At 44.2% G+C, this 23,286-nt stretch overlaps 3 protein-coding genes across 3 annotated transcripts; all 3 read right to left on the bottom strand.

Annotated features, from left to right (window-relative positions):
- Positions 1–8,098: 8,098 nt before the first annotated feature.
- On the bottom strand, positions 8,099–10,760 carry LOC109765468 (actin-related protein 2/3 complex subunit 2B). The gene is made up of 9 exons (XM_020324249.4): positions 10,489–10,760; positions 10,346–10,412; positions 9,887–10,240; positions 9,722–9,799; positions 9,479–9,605; positions 9,313–9,404; positions 9,153–9,209; positions 8,838–8,889; positions 8,099–8,609 (listed from the first exon to the last, which is right to left on the bottom strand). Exons 1-9 carry the CDS (start codon positions 10,545–10,547, stop codon positions 8,413–8,415), a joined length of 1,083 nt encoding a protein of 360 aa, XP_020179838.1. The 5' UTR covers positions 10,548–10,760; the 3' UTR covers positions 8,099–8,412.
- A 346-nt stretch (positions 10,761–11,106) lies between these two features.
- Positions 11,107–15,074, bottom strand: LOC109765467 (BRCA1-associated RING domain protein 1). The gene is made up of 14 exons (XM_020324248.4): positions 14,746–15,074; positions 14,417–14,470; positions 14,266–14,336; positions 14,080–14,187; positions 13,697–13,965; positions 13,465–13,570; positions 13,193–13,254; positions 12,978–13,078; positions 12,630–12,816; positions 12,428–12,522; positions 12,209–12,338; positions 11,946–12,111; positions 11,586–11,704; positions 11,107–11,499 (listed from the first exon to the last, which is right to left on the bottom strand). The coding sequence occupies exons 1-14, from the start codon at positions 14,823–14,825 to the stop codon at positions 11,194–11,196; spliced, it is 1,854 nt and encodes a 617-aa protein (XP_020179837.1). The 5' UTR covers positions 14,826–15,074; the 3' UTR covers positions 11,107–11,193.
- A 195-nt stretch (positions 15,075–15,269) lies between these two features.
- Positions 15,270–15,917, bottom strand: LOC141041156 (uncharacterized). The gene has a single exon (XM_073507270.1). The coding sequence runs from the start codon at positions 15,915–15,917 to the stop codon at positions 15,270–15,272; it is 648 nt and encodes a 215-aa protein (XP_073363371.1).
- Positions 15,918–23,286: the final 7,369 nt, after the last annotated feature.

Raw genomic sequence — 23,286 nt, 5'->3', positions numbered from 1 at the left:
TTTTCCTGATGATCAGTAGTGGAGCCCAGTTGGGGCGATCGGTGATCTAGCATTTGGGGTTATCTTATTTTCATATGGATTTTGACCGTAGTCGGTCTATGTGTGTATGTTGGATGATGTATGGATTATATTTATGTATTGTGTGAAGTGGCGATTGTAAGCCAACTCTCGTTATCCCATTCTTGTTCATTACATGGGATTGTGTGAAGATGACCCTTCTTGCGACAAAACCACAATGCGGTTATGCCTCTAAGTCGTGCCTCGACACGTGGGAGATATAGCCGCATCGTGGGCGTTACACCCCGGGTCTATCTTCATCATATTAATCTTCCAACACTTAGTTATTTCCGTTGCTTTTTACTTTGCTTTTATTTTACTTTGCATCTTTATCATAAAAATACCAAAAATATTATCCTATCATATCTATCAGATCTCACTCTCGTAAGTGACCGTGTAGGGATTGACAACCCCTTATCGCGTTGGTTGCGAGGATTTATTTGTTTTGTGTAGGTGCGAGGGACTCGCGCATAGCCTCCTACTGGATTGATACCTTGGTTCTCAAAAACTGAGGGAAATACTTATGCTACTTTGTTGCATCACCCTTTCCTCTTCAAGGGAAAACCAACGCAGTGCTCAAGAGGTAGCAATGCTCAGCAGACCAACCTGGTGGAACGGACTGCTAAGCAGTTTGATGCTTCGAAACCGCCTGCTAAGCAGTCTGTAGGTCCAGCACCGACTGCTCATCAGTCCGTCGGTCCGCAGTCGCATGATCAGCATACTAATGCATCAGCACTTCCTGCTCAACAAACCAACGCGTTGGCACGGCCTCCTCAGCACACTGACAAGTTGGCACCACCTGCGCAGAAACCCGACATAGCTTCAACGCATGGTCAGCAGTCCGATGCCTCTGCTCCTACAGCCCAGCAGTCCGTCATAGCAGCACCGCCAACTCAGCGGTCCGGCATAGATAAACCGTCTGCTAAGCAGTCCGTCGAAGCTTCACCGTCTGCTTGGCAGTCTACCTTGCGGCCAACTAGACGTTCTGCCATAAATGCTTCAAGTACCAAGAAGGAAGTGGCCAAAAAGGCTACACCCACGACCACGAGGAAGCGCGGCGGGAAAGTGAAGAGGAAAGAGAACGATTGCCTCTTACTTAAAGCAATCATCGCCCAGAACCAAATTAACAGCAGGTTGTTCGAATCGGGGAGTAATATTATTTCTGACGGCATGGATGATGAAGAAGTAGATTTGTTGCTTGCTAAAAGTAAAGCAGACGTACTTGAAGCACGCAATTACGTCCATGGCCAGCCATTTCTTGTTGGCGAATATTTGATGAGTGCAGCTCCAGTTGCCGCAAGTTACATGAATATTGCATGGATCAAATGTCAGCAGGTCATCATGGTTTGCTAGTCCACTACAACAGAGATCATTTTTGACACGATGCTGGTTCCATCAATGTGAGTTTCGAGGACTTACATCTCTTCTTCAACTTCAACAAGATCGATGCCACTCTTGTTAGATGCCTGATTTTGTAAGTACTTAACAAACTCTGATCAACTTCTCCATACAAGGCTGTAAATGAGAAACAGCTAACTGCATTTTATTCCCCTCAGGGGATTGAATGCGCAGAGAAGAAAAAGAGAGAGTGTGTATTTCATAGATCCTGAATTAGCAAATGGCACAACAATACATGGTAAGGACCTACGGGACTGGGCCGTTAACACGGTCGTCCGTCTCTTCAAAAACGCGTCCCATGCAGAATCATTTCTTTGGCCATATCATGAAGGGTAAGTCAAGTAAACAACCACGCATACACTTATTGTCTTTCAGATTTCGACATAATTCCTCAGTTCATGGCTTTCTTAATATGTAGCAAACACTGGATATTGGTATTCATTGTTCCAAACAAGAACATGGTTTACTACATCGATTCTCTCAGAGAGTCAACAAACGCTCAGGATCTGACGCATCTTCAGCAATTCATGGATAGGTATTGAATTCTATGATGTTGAAATTAATTTGCATTCATATCTGGTTCAATAAATGATGTTGTCAAAATTCATCATTTGCAGTGTGCTCGCATTGTGGAAAACTAAACCAAGGAATCTGTTCAAGAGGGAACTACCTCTGCAGCACAAGATAGTTTCTCTGGTAACACACCGAAATCCGTTATTTTCGGAAAATTTATCCAACAGTCTGCAAATACCTTTTTTTACGCTAGTCAAATGTTCAAGCTTCTAAATAAATCTCTTTCTATTTTTTCCAGATAAAAAATAATACATCTAACACCGGTTAGGTTGTTCCAAACAGGACAAATACATGACTAATTCTGTACAAAAAATTTCAGTGTCCTCAGCAAGAAGCAGGGACCAACCTTTGTGGATACTATGTTTGCAGACACATGATCTCCATCTGCAAATCTGTTGATAGTTGTGACGATCCTCGCGAATTAGTACCAGTAAGTCTATCTTAATTAATATCTTCTACTCCACTCATATGGCACATTCTGATCATAAAAATATTGCAGCTCATCTTAAAACGGAGGACCCCTGAACCGCTCCCGGCTGGTGAATTGCTGATGGTTCAGAGATTTATCAGCGACTTCTTCCTGGATCACTACATCAATCCCACTGGTGATAATGAAGATTTCAGCATGCCTTCTCCTGAAACATTGAATAAGAGTTAGCCGCTAAACATATACGCATGGATCCATTGTTTTCCATCTGATGAGGTCTTCGTATTTTGTACACTACGATTAATTATGTAATGCATATATGTGTGGACAAATCATTGGAATTTAGCTACCATATGTTCAATTGCAATTGTTGCAAAATCTGATGAATGTTCTTCATGTGGACACTATTTGTTCAATTGAATATTGTGGCGAATTTGCTTTTTGCGTGCCGATTCAAAATGGGATATTTTTGTTTATTTGTTCAATTGGAATTGTGGCGAATTTGCTTTTTGCGTGCTGATTCAAAATGTGATATTTTTGTTTATTTGTCCAATTGAATATTGTGACGAATTTTCTTTTTGCATGCCGATTCAAAATGGGATATTTTTATTTTAACCTGGCAATTGCTCCGCACATCGTTCAACTAAATGAGTGTGTGCGATCCACAACGGAAAGAATACATTAATCGTAGCAGAACCGTCGGTGATACACAACAGATCACAAATGATTTGCAGCGCTACTTTGTGTGCGTAGGGTCTCCGGAACCGTTTGTGATATCGCGTTATCGCACACGAAAACTCGGGGTAAACCATGCCCAATGTAAAATACAATCACAGTCGTAATGTTTTCAGGAATCGTGTGGGATCCCAAATGAAAAGCACACGTCACTCTTGCGGCAACCGTCAGTGATACCCAACAAATCACAAACGGTCTGCAACACTTGTATGTGTGTGAAGGGGCTCCTGGACCATTTGTGATAGAACATTATCGCAGACGGTAATTGTTGGGAAACGTGTGTGATGGAGTCTTGCATGGCAGACGGGTTACGCAGAAAACTCGTGTGCGATGGGGCACAAATCGCACACAGTTCATATGTTGGCCCGTGTGCCTTACATACTGTTTCCCAAACGGTTCATTACGACAGACCGTATGGTCTCACTCCGTCATTAGAAACGTTTAATCACCGATACCACACGTGCGAAAGAATTTAGTGTGTGTTGCATCGCACACGATTATATTTTGGAAGGCCTCTGGATCATTGCTCCATATCCCCAACGGTTTCTGGGTCGTGTGGGAACGACACCCTATCGCCCACACTCACTTGGCGACGGTCCCAAATGCCGTCGCGGAAAGGGGTTAAAAACCGTTTGTATAGCACCGACGCGTACCAGTGATGGTAGTATGATATGCAATGTGGCGATGCTATCGCTATTGCTTACAAGCTCTTTGTTTTTCTCTTCTTTTTGCTTAAAAGCTTATTCTTTTTTTCTTTTCTTTCTTTTTGATATGGCTGCTTATGAAATGCTCGAACCAAGATAGCAATTGTGTATATGCGGGAACAATCTTGTGACACAAGGGATGATATGATGATACCAAGATGATATGGTATGTATGCGATGATCACTAATGTGCACAAGTAACGTTGCCGGCAATACTCAATGGCTCGTCTCGATAGGCAAGTGACACAAAATGGGTTAGGCGTTAACAATGAAATGGCAAGAATGAAAGTACAATGGGATACCATGATACCAAGATGATATAGAGGTTACCGTTCTTGCTTACGGTTAGGGTGTCAAAATGGAAGGTGGTCGTAGTCGAATCCTTGTCGAATTTGAGTGGCGGTGTTGTCGGTGTCGAACCGTTCCTAGTTAGCCGAAACATCCTAGGAAACGGAAAAACCACAAACTCAAAATCTTCAAAGGCAAATGTCAAATGGTGGTAGTGGAGTGCGTTGGTGGTTCCTGAGTTGGCAATGCGGAAGTGGTGGCGGTGGTTGATGACGAAGCAACCGGCCCTAAGTATCCAAAACACCTTAGGAGACTCAAGTCACAACTCAAGCAACCACAAATGCTATATGGAAGCAAAATGGGTTAGCTTGCGGAAGGCTATGGTGGTTTTGCGGATGATATGGTGGAGGGCCTAGGCAAAGATGCCAAAATTATGTTGGAATTATGTTGATGGAGTGAAATTATGTTGGAACCTATCTATATGGATGGGGGATGTCAATAGCTACTCAACGAGTTAAAGAACGCGAAAATCGGACTCCGAATGTGAAAGTTATGGCCAAAACGGTGAAGTGTCGGCGGCTGAAACTAGGGGGGCAGTGTGCACGGGGTCTAGGGCCCGTGGACACGGGGTCCCGTGCGCACGGTACAAGTTCGTGGACACGGGGTGTCCAGAGACTTTTCGTGGGCCCATGCGCACGGGGTCTGGGGCCCGTGCGCACGGGGTGGGCGGAAATTTGGCGATTTCGGGGCGGAAATGGATGGTTCCAAGGGCAAAATTGGAGAGATTTCATGGATGAAAAATGGGGAAAAGATGGGGGAAAGCTAGATCCACTTGAAACCAAGAAAATCCATGAATCAAATCCAACAAAACATCATCAAACCAACAAATCACAAAAAAAAATTGGTGGCTATTTTGGTGGGGATTTTCAAAATTGGGAAGAACACAACAAAAATTAGGCTAGAAAACAAGGAGGGGGGCTCCAATTTCGTGACAAACCTTGGCTCATGATACCAAGATGTTGTAGGGTGGAACCCTAAGATGGATCTTTCATGACTTGGAGGGGAAATCCCATGAAGAACGCGATGAACACGAAGAACACAAGAGAGGGGAAACACTCAAATTAACTAGATCCAATCACACATGTGCTAGATCCACGAATACAAAGAGAGATACATGATTCAAATCCAACACAAGAAGATACAAGAGGTAACTAGTTCATCCCAATCCTATGAGGAAAGAGGTCTTGAATGCATGGAGGATCTTCCCTAGATGGGGTCTTGAATCCACTAGAGGTCTTCCCACATGGAGGTCTTGGACTCCATGGGAGTAGAGGTAAGTGGATGAGAAGAGCTCTATCTCAAATAAGCTAATCCTTTTCTAACCCTAACAAATGACCTAGGGACGGAATATATAGGTGGCTGGAGGTGAGGTACGAGTGGAGGGGCAAAAGCGGTATTCCCCGACCAACTCGCAGGCAGGCCTGTGTGCACGGGCTAAGTCAGCCCCGTGTGCATGGGGTCTTTTGGCCCGTGCGCACGGGGTATCTAGGGACTCTCTGGATAGGCCGTGCGCACGGGGTCCAAAAGGGCCATGCGCACGGGGTCTTCTGAATCGTACTTCTTCTTCCTTCTGCTCGCCTCCGTCTTCCTTGCGGTCTTCCTGTCCTTCTCCTTGGACTTGGCGAGCTTCCTTCTTTCGTGCGTTCTCCTCATGGATGGTGTATTTGTACTCTTCCGCTTGGGCTCCTCCTCAAAGAATGCGTAGCTCCGCTCACACCTATGTATGCACATGAGAGAGGGGTCAAGTAGTATACCATCCTCGAAGGGTACAAGTGGACACGTGTAAAGGAGATGATTCACCTTTATATGCATGAAGTAGAAGTCACACATGCCACTTGGCGAACGAACACTTGACATGGTGATGTTCGTAGGATGCTCCACATCATAACTACCAGGGTCATGTCTATGATAGTGTGTATGGCTTCAACGGCTCCCGGCTGATCATGGTGTCATGTGGTGCACCCACCTTGCTCCTATGTGATAGTGTTGATGTTATTCATATTTAGGGGTGGAAACGGATCGGATGTGGATCGGATAGTGCTCTTACCACTTCCATTTTCATATTTTCAAAACGAATATGAATCCGAACACGGATGTTATCAGATACGGATGCAGCTCGGATGTTATACGGATACAGATACATATCAGATGTTTTCTTGATTTGGAACGGATACGAATAATATAGACATACTGCTTAAGTAAATTAGTCAATAGTTGTGTGACATGAAATAATCAACTTGTGGCATACAATAAGTCAATGATAAATAGGTTTATGAATAAATACTATTGTAATGCATAATAATTTCTAAGTTTAATCATACAAAGAGTAAAATTTGACCACTTATTTGGCTTTTATGTTGGATAATTGGAATATTGGGGTAGAATTTTGAAAATTACCTCCCATAATCTTATCTGGATACGGATATATCCACTTCCATATCCATAATTGTGTCAAAATGTCCTACCATATTTTATTTTTTATTTGTTTAATAAATTCGGATACGAATAATTTCCATTTCCATTTTGGTTCGGATGCGGATGTTTCGGATAAGAATAGGCATTTTCTCGGATACGAATATCGGATATTTCAGATTATCCGCTACCACTTTCCACCCCTATTCATATTGTCTATGATTCATATAAGCATAAGTTGACCAAGCATATTGGCGTGGATGCATGGTTGATGTGCTCCCATTTGCCAACAGCCAACTATTTGCTTCCAATATGTCTCGCCAAAGATTCAAGCTGATTTCTTCATCAAGGCTCATACTATAGAACAACATAGACTTTGTGTTCTCAAATTCAATAATTTAGATCCATTTTGAGTTCGAAAGTGTGTTAAGAGTGTTATTTAGGGCATCTCTAGTTGAAGCTCAAAACTTAACTCCCAAAAAATGGCTTTTCTAGGCTGCAATCTAATCTATCCCCAAAACGTAACTCCCTAAAGTTTCCTTCGTTGTATCTCACTTCCTTTAGCAAACTTCGAATCCATTTCAACTACTTTTCGACAACGTATTAATTCAAACATTGATTTGACCAATGCAAACATTTCAACATCATTTTAAACTTATTGTTTTCAAGTTTTAAAATTCAAACACAATAAATGGTTCGAATGAAGCAATAATGATTTTTATGAGTTAAGAATTTTGGGGGTGTTCGACTAGAGATGCTCTTAGGTGCAATGGCAGAGACAGGCATGGAGCAACTATGGCTATAGTCCTAGGCCTAGTAACAACATCGCTTGCAATTCCGGGCGGAGGGAGGGTCATCAGTGGCGGCGACGGGGCGTGGTGGCTGCGACGATGGGAGCGAAGGTGGAAGAAAGAGGGGCCGCCAGTTTTACTCGACGGCGGCGGGAGTGAGCATATTTAGGTGTGCCGTAGGGGGGGGGGGGGGGTAACCAAATCTATCCTCCCTTATTGGGGATCGGTTAGAAATGCCCTTAGGTGCATTTTTTTAGAACACGGTACATACACAGACGCTTATATATACGCGCATACGTTCATCCCTATAAACACACACATGCAAACCATATCCCTATGAGCACCTCCGAGAGACTGGGCCGACATGTCATCTTGAGATTGACGAAGTCATCACAGGCGCCTCGTAGTCGATAGGAACGTCTCCTACCACTGAAATAAATTCAGGAATAATGTAAGCACGAGAACTTGAACCCTAGTAGGCTGGGGATATTACTGTCCTTCTAACCATCCAACCACGGGTTGGTTCACGATGCATATCATTTATGTGTAGAAGTATATTATGCCCATTTAGCTTTGCATATCCTCTTGCTGTGCGACAGAGAGAACTGATTTGGCCATCTCTGTTTTGTTAATGGGTACATGAAAACAGCATGAATCCCTTGAACGAAATCGATCCTTGTAATTATCCAAGTGTCCATTCTCTGGTCGGTAAGTTACATGATTTATCATGTACGACGACGATGATCGAAGAACCTCTAAATCCTCCTATAATACAGCTAAGAGTAAGTCATGTCTAGTTTTTAGCATGCAGTATGTACCACTGTACTTTATAATGCCAAATTGCCAGGTTGCACATGCACTAAAACAACCTGCAAAAGCTCTTTGTCCTGAAGAAAGCTAGCCTGAAACTCATATTCTGAATGTCCATGCCTGAGGGCGTGTCCTGACATCAGAATGGCATCCTTGTTCATGCTCCTAGTCTGAGGTAATCATGCTTCTTCGTAGCGAGCTTGGGCATGACAAAGCACCGCCTGAACCGGTCCAGAGCCTTCACTCTGATCCTCTGCCGGAGCCGCCGGAGCCCGTCCATGACGGCCCTGAGACCCTTCTGCAGCTTCTTGGCCTTGCCGAGGCTGAACAGCCTTCTCTTGCTCTTCTTCCTCACTGCAAGGCAAAAGGAAAAAGGCTTGATGATCTTCTTCCTGGGACTACTCGCAGTTTAATGATTTGATGTGGTTAATTAATATCATCGGGGCACACAAATTCAGCTGCGGAACTAATCACAGCCGGCAATCTCTTTTTCATAACAGATGAGTATGAGTGAGGTTATAGTATCTACAGCTTTTCTGAATTCTGTTTGCGTAGAGAGCAGAAGTTTGCGAGTAAAATTACCTTGTAATTTCTTTTTCTCATCGCCTCCCCTTAGCCTTGCGTTTAGGATTACCTGCGGCTCAATGAACAAATAGCTTAGCACAATCACTGCAAACTTGGTTTCAGCTACGGGAGCGTCCAAATTCCAAACATTTCGACGAGTCCGATGAACACGTACAATTGTCTTTCAGAAAGTATAGAATGGAAGTATCTAAAGCTGCACGTACTAAAGTTGAGACACTTATTTTGGGACGGAGCTGATACATTTCTATTTTATTGGTTTTTACATGTGCATTTTTTTGATTGGCATAAAGATGGGGGGAGGGAGGTCCGTACCTCTGCCAAGGTCTCCTGCCGCTTCCTCATCCTGCTCTGAATGTAGTTCCGGGTGCACTGCGTCCACGGGTTGGCTGTTACCGTCAGTAAATCCAGCATGGTGACCAACACGCAGATATCACCAGCGTTCACTGGGACCCGATCGATGGAGCAAACTGACCTTGATATGGTACTTGACGTAGGCCTGGAAGTTGAGCAGGATCCACGCCGTTTTGGCGGCCCTCTTCCGCTTCACGTGCCGCTCAAAGATGTCTGCACGCACATGACATCCAGCACGTCGGAAAACTCCAACTCCAGGCGACACAAGAGGGAGCAACGCAACGTACCGAAGGAGACGAAGCCGCCGTTGGTGGTGAGGTGGTGCACGGGCTCCCCGCGCAGCTCCGGCGGCGGGATGGCCGACCAGCTGCACCTGGGCGCCCTCGCGTACGAGCTCCCGGCGTCCTGCAGCTCCTGCACCCGTACACCCAACTCAGGTCCAGATAGACAGTGTCCGGCACGGCACCCACCTGTACCCGTAGGTGGGTACTGAACCTACTACTGAGTGATGGTGTCGGGCGGGCACCCACCTGGAAGAAGGAGGTGGCGACGGCCAGGTCCGTGTCGTCCCGGAAACGCATGGGGAAGATGGCGCTTATCTTCCCCGGCTGCAATGGCCATGGCCAGCACCATCAGCGAACCAAACTACAACCGAGCTTCGTCTCCACGGGGCTCTGGCTGGGGGACGTACGTACCGTCCTGCTGACGAAGAAGGGGTCGCGGTGGTTGTACACGAGCTTGGTGGCGCCGGAGGAGCCGAGGCTCCCCAGCAGGTGCTTCAGCTGCGACCCGAGGATGACGGACTGCAGCAGCGACACCTGCCTGACGGCCCTGGCGCGGTCCTTCGGCCGGGCCAGGCCGGAGAAGTTGAGCTTCAGCGTCAGCGCGTACCCTTCTTTGGACGGCTCAACTACCTCCGCGAATTTGTGGTACATCTTCGTCGCCTCCTGCAGCGTGAACTCCGGCAGGCCGGTCGACGGCGAGGCCTCGTGGGAGAGGGAAGGCGTCGATATGGACAGGTACACGTTCTCGGGGTCCGACGCCGAAGCCTGCACACACATACATACGATCAGCTGGCAGATTGTGAGGGCACCGCTGACAACAAATACACACATGGTTTGTGAGTGACTGATTCAAGATGAGATCATGTTCACCTGTACATGGTATCGCACTGATCCGAACTCGAAGAAGGTGTGGTCCACCGGCATTGGCCTCTCGGCGCTGCAAACATCCAAGCATGAGCAAAAGACTCTGCTTCAGTCGGAATGAAATACGGATTGGAAAGATGAGCTTGCACCTTTGGAACCTCGTCAGGATTTCGACGAGCGCCCGCGACCCGCCATTGAAGAACGCCATGGTTTCACCGCCGGGGATCCACGGGCGTCGTCCCTTTATAATGGCCCTGGTGATGATGGTGGGAAAACGAAGAGGTTCTGGAGTTGTCTTGGCACGAGGCAACACCACACCAACAATTAAAGGACAAGGGTGACTATCTGACTGGTGAGACTGGAGAGCCTGAAGGGGACCTCTCCATGTTATTGGTGGACTGCTTCAGAAGCAACCTAGACACCCAAACCAGTGACCTCAGCCTCCCTTCACCCTTGCTTTGTTTCCAATGCACTCCACAATCATTCCATGCTTTTCTCCCACTGCTCTAGCACTGGATGATCAACCGCATAGCCAAATTCAGAAACTCTTGAGCACCCAAAGGCATAGAACGAAATTTCCAGGTTAAATCCACCCAACCCATGGGTCTTTTAGAGCAAACCTAATCCTACAAGTTTCACCTCTTGTTTATTTTTCCAGAAGAAATAGTAGACCAGCTGCACCAGTCGCGGTCGGTAGGTGAAACATAAGATTTTCTTTTATTAGGCAAGAAAGGTAAGAGTGTGACAACACAAAGTCACCGACGATAAAAAGAGAAGATCTTTCTTTCATTTGATTCGGTGCTCATGTTACAGCATGTCTAACGTATTCTTGATCAAAAAAGGTAGATACAATGTCAGATGGGTTGAAGAGTGCAGGATGCTATGCTATCCAAAACCCATGTATGAGGCACAACCCTGCAGCCAAATGTTGTTGCCAGGTCTAGAGCCTCAGCTTCCCTCTTACTGAAAACCTCGTCAACGGCGTCTTCGTTACATCCTTTCGGAACTTCCTTGTTGTAAACAATCAGGGATGTGCTAGAGAGATCAGCCTTGCCCAAGATAGATCCCCCTGCCGCGGCAATCAACTCATCAAGCTCAACCTTGAATGTCAGAGGATGGCCAATGAAGTAGAAGATCAACCCTGAAAACAGACTTGGTGCCTACAGAAAGAAAGATGGTCACTCAATAGCCTGTTCAGATTTTATTCTACATTTTGCTAATTTTCTCAACGAATTTCTATACAAACCTTTTGCATTGCTCGTAGTCTTCCTATACGGGGGCCATCAATCGCGCCATGGACATCAGAGCGAATCTCATAGGGCTCTTCTGGGACTGGTTTTTTAGCCTCCAGGCAAGCACTCAGCCCTAAATATCAGAAAAATGCTGTATAAGAACTTCCTTCCAAAAAGGGTGCAATGAGGGAAACCAAAGTAAATTCAGGCACAATGTCCACACAGCAAGTAATGTTCTGCTAAGCTTAATAGCCAGGATAAATACAAGACAAAGTGACCACATGTAAGCGAACTATTGTGTCTTAACATGTGCAGTGGTCAAGGAAAAGTGGGACCAATCAAGAGAACTTGGTCATCAGAGGACATGTACTTACAATTCACATTGACAACCCATTTCCCAGCAAGTATGGCCAGGAGAACCTTTCGTGTCCTACCACATGCTCCATCTTCGTTGGTATTGGCAAGCACATGAGTTACGTTTGAACTCCAGTTATTGGTTGTTGTGACGCCTGAGTGGTACTCAAACTGATCCAAGATTTCCTGTTAAGTTTCCAGAGACACCAAGACAACTTTGTTATCAGAGCAGTCACACGAGGTAATAGTATGTGAATGGTATAATCAAACAAGCAAGAATTACCTTGTCTTGATCAGAGAGGGCAGATCCACATATCACCCATTCACTTGTCGGACAAAGTGAGGTCCAAAGTTCATTCATTTCCATCGGGAATGGTGAGTTCGAATCACCAAGTACTGTTTCAGAAGATGGTCTGGCAAATTGAGGAAAGATGAAGTCCATCAAGAGACAGATGCAGATATAGCAAAATGCAGCAATAAATAACATGCACAGAGAACACACTGTTGCAGCTGGGCGGCCTTCTTGTTTTTTGAGTTCGATCTCTCACATGGCAGCCTCTTTGATGAATGGGTAGGACACAGCATAACAAACTCTCCCTAAAGCACATCACATTCATTTGATTATAGGACTTGACAAAATGTTTACCAGAAAAAGGAACTGCATTTTAACTTAATGCAGATCAAAAAAGGGATGCAGGACTTACTTCATCCCATCTGCAGCCTGAGACCCCACGGGCACATGGTAAATGGTAGCTCTTGCGGCAGCTCTTAAAAAGGCAGCCCAGTGCCGCACCTTTTAACCCACAAATACCACACTTCATCTTCGAAGAGCGGGCTAACTCAGACTCCAACTTTTTAATCATATCACCTTCAAAGTATGCTTCAGGAGCCCTGTATTGGTATTGTAAGTAATCACAACACAGATACTAGGAACAAAAGCCATAAGACAAACAAAACCACAAAAATGCAAAGTGAAATGTATGTTTTCAGTCAGAGAAGTAAGCTTTTTTGTAAATACAGAAAGATAAGCTCAAATCTTGCATGGAACATACCATTCAGCACATTTCTCATGGACATGGAGAACATTAGATTTCCATGCTTGATCATCCTTCACTAGTGCTTCATCCAGACAATGCAACAAAGGGCCAGTACACTGAGTTTTGAAAAGTACATTAGATTATGCAGTATACAAACAGTCAGTGGCATGGCTAGTCAAACAGTGGTGGGTGAATACAGCACACAGATCAAATTTTGCCCATTGTCTGACCTCGCTGATTTCGGAAGAGTGACAAAACTCGCATTTCCATGCAGCATTCATACTTGGTTGTTCTGCATTGATGTTTGCAATCACATTAGTGTCTTCCATTTCTGGAAATTCAGAAAGGTAACTAGTTAGAAACTAAATACTCCCTCCATCCCAAAATTCTTGATTTAGATTTGTCTAAATACGGATGTATCTAGTTACATTTTCGTGTTAGATACATCCATATCTAGACAAATCTAAGACAAGAATTTTGGGACGGAGGGAGTAGTACTTACTTTCACTCTGATCTGAGGATTTTTGCCTCTTCAGTCCTCTAGTACTGTCATCTGTTATATTTGGCCCTCTTTTCAAAGTACTCTGAGGAGGTGATCCGCTTGTTATCTGACAGAATGACCGGTTTCAGGAGTGAGATTTTCTATTATAAAGAGGATATACCAGATGCAAAAAGAGGGAAAAGCAAATTTGCTTGTAGAAACAGTTATTACTCTGCAAAAGATAGAATATTACCAACTCTCCTTCAAGGTCATTGCTATCACATTCCAGATCCCCAGAGCCAACAGGAGTTTGAGACCCACACGGTCCTGTCTGTACAATAACCGTTGGCTCAACTGCCACATCATTAGTTCTGTTTCCTGGTGCAGGATCCATTGCTTGCACAACGCCAACATTTTCATCTGCAGGTCCAGATGCTTGGTTACATGGCAGATTTGAAGCAACCAGGTTGTGAGAACTTGTCCTTCCTGATTCTGGAGTTCCTTGAGAAGTAGCCTTTGCAACTGGCCAAAAGAAGAATTTTCCAAATCAATCAACATATTATGGTCTCACAACTAGAAGAAACCTTGTGCTTGTTATTCTGAGAGCACAAAAACAGGAATTGGTCGACAGTGTACCATGAATGGCTGGTTGAGTCCCGAGCTGCAGAGACATGCTGCTGACCGTAGAGCTTATGCTCCTCTGAATGTTCACCAATGCCTCAATTTGAGAAGCATGTCTTAAATCTGCAAGTGGTTTCGATATCAGGTGAGCAATTAGTGAAAACTCCGTAACCAAACGCCTCGGTTTACAACGATGTGTACCTTGAGGATGGTAGGCTAGCTTGCAAATGGCGCAGCTGTGGCCATTCATAGCCTGCGGAGTGGCACATTTGCTGAAAAAATTCAAGAAATTCGTCACAAGGCGATATGAGTGGAGAGAATGGCACATCGGTTAGGTTGTCAGAGTAGTAACCTGCAGCATGTGTGGCAACACGGCAGCATCGTGGGCGCGCTGAGCAACTTCAGGCTGCAAAAAATGAAAAATTGAGATCGTCGGTCGTTACAAATCATGGAAGCCAAGCTTTACCCGGACCCAAATCTAGCAAAGTTCTCTTTTTTGTATGCAAGCATTATCGGTGCTCGTATTGTACGGGATCCTCGCGAGAAGCATTAGGGTGACACGTTTCTACGGGCTTATAGCTCTAGTCAAAGCATACAAAGTTGTAGCATCGATCCGCATCTAGATCCAGAGAACTAAGATGCGGGGCGGGGGAGAAGGGAAGGGAGGGCGAGGTGGCGTACCAGACGGGGCAGGTGAGCTCCAGCTCCATCTTCTGCACGTTGAGCTTCAGCGGGTTGACGAACCTCCTCATGCCCTCCATCTCCGCCGCTCACGACCGCGCTCCTGGGCTAGCACTCTCCAGACGAAGAAGGGTTGTGCTGTGATGGCGCGAGGACGCTAGCTCTGGAGGCGGTGAAATACCCGGGGCAGCTCTGGAAATGGCGGGGAGGAAGTGGCGCCAGCGGGAAGGAGGAAATGTTTGGAGGGCGCGTGGACGCGGCTCGGAATCTGGCGCCATCCGCGCGAAATTTTCGGGCAGGGCGGCGGGGAGAGCTTCTGTGGGAAAACTGGCTGCTTTGAAGGAAGGGTGCGTAGGAATAGGATTGGCGGCGACAGCAGGAAGACCTAGCCACCAATCGCGGAGCGCGGCCTAGCAAAGCCCGGTCCACCTCCGGCGGCAGCTGATTTTATTTTTTTGAGCACCCGGCAGCAGCTTTTTTTTTTTTGAGCGGTCAACCAACACTTTATTAGATAGTTGCGAGGTTTACAGGAATAACAAGGGGATCGTGGGGAATCCCAGCCACACATGGCGGCCAGAATCTAAAGAACTAGTAGAAAATTTAGCTAGACTATGGTCTTCCCAATTCAATGCTCGTCCTTCAAAAGTGATATCGCATACAGCAAGCTCATTTGCCCGTGTTACAATCTCCTTCACAATAATCGAGTGCCTCCCTTCGGTTCCCATCCTGATGTCCGAGACCACTGTCTTAGAATCGCATGCAATCACCACTTTGTCTACCCCGAGATCAAGAGCAAGTGAAAGTCCCTCCCGGCATGCCAAAGCTTCCAAGATAGCCGGATCAGTGATTCCGTAGACAACAAGTGCCGAGGAGCCCAGAAAAGTTCCACTGCAATCTCTGCACACAGCTGCTGCAGCACCTTTTTCACCCGTCCTGGAGAAGCCCCCATCTACATGAATCTTGACAACCCCATCCGGCGGCACCTTCCAAGGTGGTCGTGAGCTCGCACCTGCCCTACTCGGCGCAGCCTTGTCTGTATCCGGCCTTCTCAGCGCCTCCAGCTCCGCAATAAGATTCAGCACAAATGAATGGATAGCATGCGGACTCTGTAATATACCTTCATGGATTGCCTTCCGACGAGCTGACCAAATCGACCAGAGCGTAACAACCATCTCCGTGAGATGTTTGTGTGGCAGAGTCTCAATCATTGATAGAATCCAGCTCTTTGCGTTTGGCTCTCTAGTAGTCTAAATATGGTCGACCACCTCTCCGTCAGCTAATGCCCAGACACACCTCGACATCGAGCACTCCAATAGAGAGTGCCTCCAAGAATCCTACGCCCCACACAGTTGGCATTTGTCATCGTCTGCCATCTTTCTGTCGTGCCGAACATCCTCAGTTGGTATAGAACATCTTACTAATCTCCAGAGAAAGTTGCGGACCTTACCAGGGACTTGAACCGACCAGAGCGAAGTCCACACCCTCGCCTCCTCAACATAGTTTGATCTTCCTGCATTATTTTCTAGCCAGTCCTCCCTCCTCCTCTTAGTATCTGCCAACATGCGGTAAGCCGGCCTGACAGTGAATCTACCATGCTTCTCATAATTCCATGCCCAGGTATCATCCATATTCCCAGTACACAAGGGGATGCTCCGAATTGTGTTAATGTCCGGCGCCAAAAAAGCTTGTTGTAACAGGTTCTCCCTCCAAGCGGCACTGGTATGATCTATCAATTCACTTACCAAAACTGGCGGGTCAGCTGTTAGGCATGCAATCGGCCTCATCATCACCTCATTTGGTAACCAGTTGTGTTCCCATATGAGCGTTGTATTTCCATTCCCTATTCTCCTTATAAGACCTTGGTTGAGCACATCTCTACCCTCCAATATAGCACGCCACACCTGCGGGGGTTTTGATCCCCACTCAGCCGATAAATAGTCCCGTTGGGATAATAGATAGCTTTGAGGATGTTGGCGCAGAGTGACTATGGGTTTTGTAGCAAGCGCCATGACTGTTTTGCAAGAAGAGCCAAACTGAATAGTTCAAAATCTCGAAACCCCAAACCTTCCATGAATTTTGGTTGGGTCATTACTTTCCACGAGACCCAATGAGGTTTCCGTTTCCCCTCCTTACTCCCCCACCAAAATTGTCTGATAAGCTTGTTCAAGTGTTCACATAATCCCCTTGGTAGCTTGAAGCAAGACATAGATAAAACTGGCACTGCCTGGGCAACAAATTTAACCCGACAGCAGCTCATGGAGACCTCCTATTCATTGACCTGCGCTGCGGGTAACACGCAAACGCGCACCCCCGCACGCTTTTGGGCCAGCCCATGCACGGGGCGGGCGTCCTGTTTTTTTGTTTGTTCTTGGCTTTGTAAAACAAAGTGCTTCATTATTAAAAAATATGTTCAGGGTTTCACCAACAATCGAATTTAAAAATCTTCACCAATTTTAAAGATGTTGTCAGATTTTTAAAATGTGGAAAATAATGTTATTGAATTCATAAATTGTTTCCAATTTTCAAAAATGTTTGTCAATTTCAAAAATGTTCCCGAATTTGAAAAAAATGTGAATTTAAAAAAAACATGGATTCAGAAAACATTCATCGTTTTTAAAAATATGTTCATGGATTTCAGAAAAAATATGAATTAGAAAACGTTCACAATTTTGAAAAATATTCAAGATTTCAAAAAATGTTCCTGGATTTTTAAAAGAATGTGATTTGTTTTGAAAAATCATGATTTCGAAAAATATTCATGAGTTTTAGAAAAATGTTCATGGATTCCAGAAAATGTTCGCAATTTCAAAAACAAATTCATGACTTGTAAAAATGTTATATGAATTCAAAAATATCCGCATTTCAAAAGTTGTTGAGAATTCTAAAACAGTTCATGATTTGAAAAATGTTTGTGAATGTGGCAAAAAGTTCACAATTTCAAAAAATAACATGAATTTGTAAATACATGTTCATGATTTCAAAAAAATGTTCATGGTTTCAAAAAATCACAATTAAAATAATGTTCATGATTCCGAAAAAAATGTTCACGATTTCAAAAGGCATTAGCTAATTTGAAAGATATTAACAAGATGAAAAAGAACAAGAGAAATAAAAAAAGGAAAAGAAACATGAAATAAAAAACGAAAAATAAAAATAAAAAATGGTACACACTACTTGGATCGGCCCAAATTCCTGTAGCCATCACCGGCGGGTGCATGTTTGGTCGACAAGCTTCAACCTACGCGATAAATAGGAACCACCATCTGATGTGTCAACAGAGCTGGCTACCTGGGTCGCGCCACGCATACCCGGCATGTGATGGGTCCACACGGCACGTGGCTAAGTGGGATGTGCTTGGGCCTCCACGCGAGGGCCGCGTGACGGCACCACGTGACCAGTTTATTTTTATATTTTTTTATATTTATAGCAAAAAGTAGGCCCAACTGACCAAAGATGGCATAAGAACAACCTAGCCGGCCCGAAAAGCAAGTGGCCCGTTAGGACTAAACGTGTCGCGAGCTGGCCCGTTTAAACATGTGTCCTGCCTGGGCTTAGTGGCGAGAGTGCTGGCACGACACGACTCACTTATAAACATGCCCACGCGGACCTTGTCATGCGTGACACATTAGCATGGGCTCGATTGTGTCATGCCAGCCCCACTTGAGCAGGTTGTGTGTCACTCGTGTCATGTCTTTCTCAGAAAATGTAGTGTCATGTTTTTTGTTTTAGATCTATAAAATGTCATTATTATTCATGGAATAACTAATTTGGAATGAATTTGGTGAAAAATGAAAATGTTGGGTCTGTTCTTTTTTGTGGAAAAGGCACAATGTCAAATACATTGTATAAACAAGCCCGTACAAGAATAAGAAATTACATTCAAATCCTTGAAATAAACAACAATATTTCCTTCTGCATCTCTTGTTGCCGTCTCTTCGCCCCCGCCTTACTGGAGCAACCTTATTGAAACTCGGGAGGTCACCAATGTAGACCAAAAGACGTCGGCAACTGCGATATGAGCATATCACCGTCCCGGAGAAGTTGGTGCCGAGAAGGGACATAGGAAAAAATGTTACCAAGAAAATAGATTATGGATGTCCTTGCATTGCACCCAATTCTTCAAGTCATACTTTAGTTCCGTACAGAGTTCTAGTATGCATACATTTGAAATGTTTTCTCTATATGAGGCTATTAGGGGGCGACTGCTCATCCCCTCAAACCGTCAGCTTCGTCACGGGTTCCCCTAGCCTCTATTGGCCATTGCGTGTGTGGAAGGATGAGGGGCCCTCTATTTGAGTGTTTGGGCCAGTGGCGGAGCTAGAGAGGAAGTTCATGGGGTTAAATGGTAAAACATGTGGACTTGAGGGGGCTAATTACTTCTTCGTCGCTTGTGAAGTTTGGGCAGCGACGCCATGAAGATGAGAATAATGGTTCCTCGATTTTCCCATGTAGATGTCCTTCCTCGGAGTGGCTTCGACGAGTCATGGTGTCGACCGTATGGTACTTGGCCTGGCGTGATTAGCTACTGATCACGATGGTGGCATCGAGCGAAGGGCACTCGGCTTCATCGGCAAACTTGTGGGGATTGGGCCCCCCTTCTCTGTCTAGCCGGAGTTGGGACTGTCTTTTGGCCCTTCTCATTTTTCAGCTCTCTTGGGGCGACGTTCTATCGAAATCATTGTCGTCGGCGCCTTCTGGTCTAAATTGACAACTCATTGGATGTTACTTCTACAGACTATTGGGTTTCAACTGAATTACTCCTCTGAGATGGAGGCCCAGAGACGGGAACGCGTTTTGGTCATGATGTGTCGCTGGTGGATGCACAAGGAAGACGATGAATTCATAGAGGACTTGACTCTATTTTTTTACTATTGTAAGGAAGATCTTGTAAGGGGTGATTTTATTTAACATGTGGCCTTCGGTCTTTTCTGCAAAGAAAAGATTGGTAGAAAGTTTTTTATTTCTTAGTTGTAGAGAGACCATCTCGTTTCCAACTCATCATTTTCATTCAATTTTCTTGTTTTTCGCCAATGTGTTTCCACTTGCCCTATTTTTCCCCAGCCATGCACACCAACTCCTTTGCTTCATAACCACATGATATATGTCCTCCCATGACCCATTGTGGTTCTCGTTGAGCTTTTCATAACCACTTCTTTGTTTTTTTAAACCCAACATCCTAGTCATGCAAAACATTATGGAGTTGTTGATCTCTCGAGTACAAACCATGGCTTCAACTTTATCTCAGCAATATCAAGCTGCTCCTTCCTAATGCTCACTTTTGCGCTTATGTTGTAGTTGGTCGATCTTTTAGGCCGTTGGTAGTAGGTTTTTGGCATGCGTGCCTATTATTGTAAAACTATTTATGTCGGTTGATTCCCAATGGGGATGCTGCTACTTCTATTATATTCTGCTGGTTGTGTACTTTGCCTGGTGGCTTTATTTATAAAGTCATGTGTGTGCCTTTTCTCTAAAAAAATACATCCTCATGAAACCAGTAAGCTTCAAAGCAAGATGAATCTTCCTGCCTACCCCTCCCCGCATCTTGAGGAATAGTATTTAGTGCTCATAAATGATCGTAGGTGGTTGGAGTGATTAAACTCCGTATTCATATTTATCTATTCATAATTGTTTGATCCAATTCTTTTGGCCTTCCTCTTCTCTAGGTGAAAACATCATCAATATAATCGACGACATATAATCCACTATCACTCAAGGTTTCACAAAAAGCATATATATATTATTTTAATCACATCCTCCTTTTGATGGACTGTTTTCTTTAAAACCCCATAATCAGCCATGGCAAATTTTAGTGTCCATGCAAAAATGGCCTTTGTCCATTTTTAGTTTTCATGAAATTTCAATACAAAGCAATGAACTACTATTTGTTGTCTTGTTCTTACTCTATCATGACATCAATAAAGGTTGGCCACAAAATATTGGTTGACATATCATTTCCCTTTTCAAACAAAATAACCCTCGTTCCACCATCACCACTGATACTTCTCTGGACTATTTAACATGCCATATTCATCATTCATTACAAATTAGTTTATTGGCTTTTAGCACACTATCAAAGTATTCCTGAGGTTGAGATCTTTATCGTCAGAGGATCAATCATGATCACCTCCCTTGACTTGATGGGACTAGACATAGTGTTCTCTAGGTGTTCATTTTTCAGGGAGGTATTATCCAATATTAGATCTACCTCATCCCCGCATTTTTACTCTCCCCGATAGTGGACATGCACACCCCGAGTCCTTGTCATCATGATCAAGAGACACAACCACTTTTGGCAAATACATGTGTGCTTGCCAAGTCTCTTTATCGTCAAGCCTCTTTGATGTAGTTTCATTGCCTAGTCACCTCATGGATAGAAAAAGTTGGGTTGCATACAAGCCATGATTGCATCATACTACCTGGATTGTGGATCTTTTTTGTGCCTGATATATTCTTCTTGTCCTTCACCCGCTGCAGTGAGAGGGTGACTTCTAGTTCTTACTTTCCACCTAATTAGTTGAACCATCATTTTGCTCTTATGAGTTGAAGAGAAACCTTGGAAGCACGTCAGATCCATGTCACCAATTTTCCCATGATATGTTTTTCGCCAATGAGTTCCCTCGTGCTCTAGTTTTTTTCCTAATTTTGTATGCCAATTCCTTGTTATCTTTGTTATCATTTGGCATGAGTTCGTGCATCACCCATTGAAGTTCTCTTTGAGGTTGTCATAATAACTACATAGGATTTTATTCCAAAACCCTAACATACTAGATTTGTGCATGGGAGTAGACCTAACTTGGATAGTATTCCACCCCTCATGGTCATGCAAGGACGATTATTCACACGCGCGCCACACCACCTCATTAAATCCATCCCCACAAACTAGCAAGCTTCAAAGCATCACGAATTGTCCCACATACCACCCATCTCGAGGAATAAGTAATATTCAATTTTCATTAACGATGATTGGTGGTCACTATGATTAAACTCCATATGCATATCCACTCCAACTATTTTCTTGTCATTCCTCTTCTCTAAGTGAAGACGCCGCCAATATAATGAGACAATATCTGTTCCAAAATCAATCAAACTTCTGCAAAATACCTGCATACACTTTGTGACCCACCCTCATTTTCCTGGATTATTTCATCAAGGACACCATAATCCAACCAAGGAAAATCATAAAAGTCCATCCAAGTCAGTTCAGTGAGGACACATTGTATCTGACATAATTGATTGTCGCCCCCAAATAAGGAGGTTGTCATGAGAACATAGCAAGGACATATCCTCGCCTTTGTTTACCCCCTCCGAAAGGTGTCAGAGGACATTGCAGATTTTTGGGACAAACACGACTTATTCTAATGCTACAAGACCACGGCAGAAACTTCAAACCATAGCATGCCGTGAAAGACGAAATGGAGCATCCTTTAATATGTGTGATTATTTAGATGCATGTTGCACCACCTCATTAAATCCATCCTGACGAACTAGCAAGCTTTAAGCAGCGTGAAACCTCCTGCCTATCATACCGCCCATAGGAAGACTATTTAGTGCTCATTAATGATTTTTAGTGGTTGGACTGAGTAAACTACATATTAATATCCGCTCCACTATTTATAACCGTGTGATCCAACCGTTACCTTGTCCTTTTCCTCTTCTCTGGGTGAAAACATCACCAATATAAACCAACAACATCTAATCGCGACCACTCGAAGTTTCCTATAAAAACTTGCATGCACTGTTTAAGTCCCACCACCCTTTTCATGGCGTATTTCATTAATATCCCCATAACCAACCATGGCGAATCACAATGTCCATGCAAAAAAATTGTTATTTGTCTTTTTTCCATGAACTCTCAAATACAAACTATTGATTTGCTATAAAATCATGTTGTTGCTCCATTCAAACATCAATAAAAGGTTAGCTACAAAGTAGAAGTTGACTTGTTGCTTCCCTTTTTTTGGAAACGCCTCCCCTTGCATTAATTAATTAACTATTTTTCACAACCGTTCCTTACAGCATACACCACGCATGGCGGAAAACTATTAGAAGGACAACCATCCGATCTCCTATCAAAGCTAAATCTAGCAATCACATGAGCCACCATATTAGCTTGATGATTAATCTTCGAAAGCTTAAAGCTTAATCTTGTTGTTTCCTTTTGAATAGAAGGACCCCTAGTTTACCGTTACTTGCCAAGACTATTTAACTCCACACTCATCATCCGTTGCAAAATGGTCTACCGGTTATATATTGAGGTGTGTCTCCAACCCACAACCTTGGGATGGCAAAACGTCGGGACATACAGAAGTACAAAAAATCTTGAAGCATTCCCCAGGTTGAGGTTTTCAGTGTGGACGGATCAATCATGATCACTCGCCTCTATTTTGAAGGGGGGATAGACAGTGTCCTCTTAGGTACTCATTTTCTAGAGAAGTATAATCCCTTTGCTAGATCAACCTTGCTCCTTGATATGCCTCCAATGTATCTATAATTTATGAAGTATTAATTTCATGTTTAAAATAATTTTATATGGTTTTGGTA

The sequence above is a fragment of the Aegilops tauschii genome, chromosome 2 (assembly GCF_002575655.3).
Source record: "Aegilops tauschii subsp. strangulata cultivar AL8/78 chromosome 2, Aet v6.0, whole genome shotgun sequence".
In the NCBI taxonomy this organism is placed as follows: Eukaryota; Viridiplantae; Streptophyta; class Magnoliopsida; order Poales; family Poaceae; genus Aegilops; species Aegilops tauschii.
This window is presented reverse-complemented; position numbering and strand designations above follow the sequence as displayed.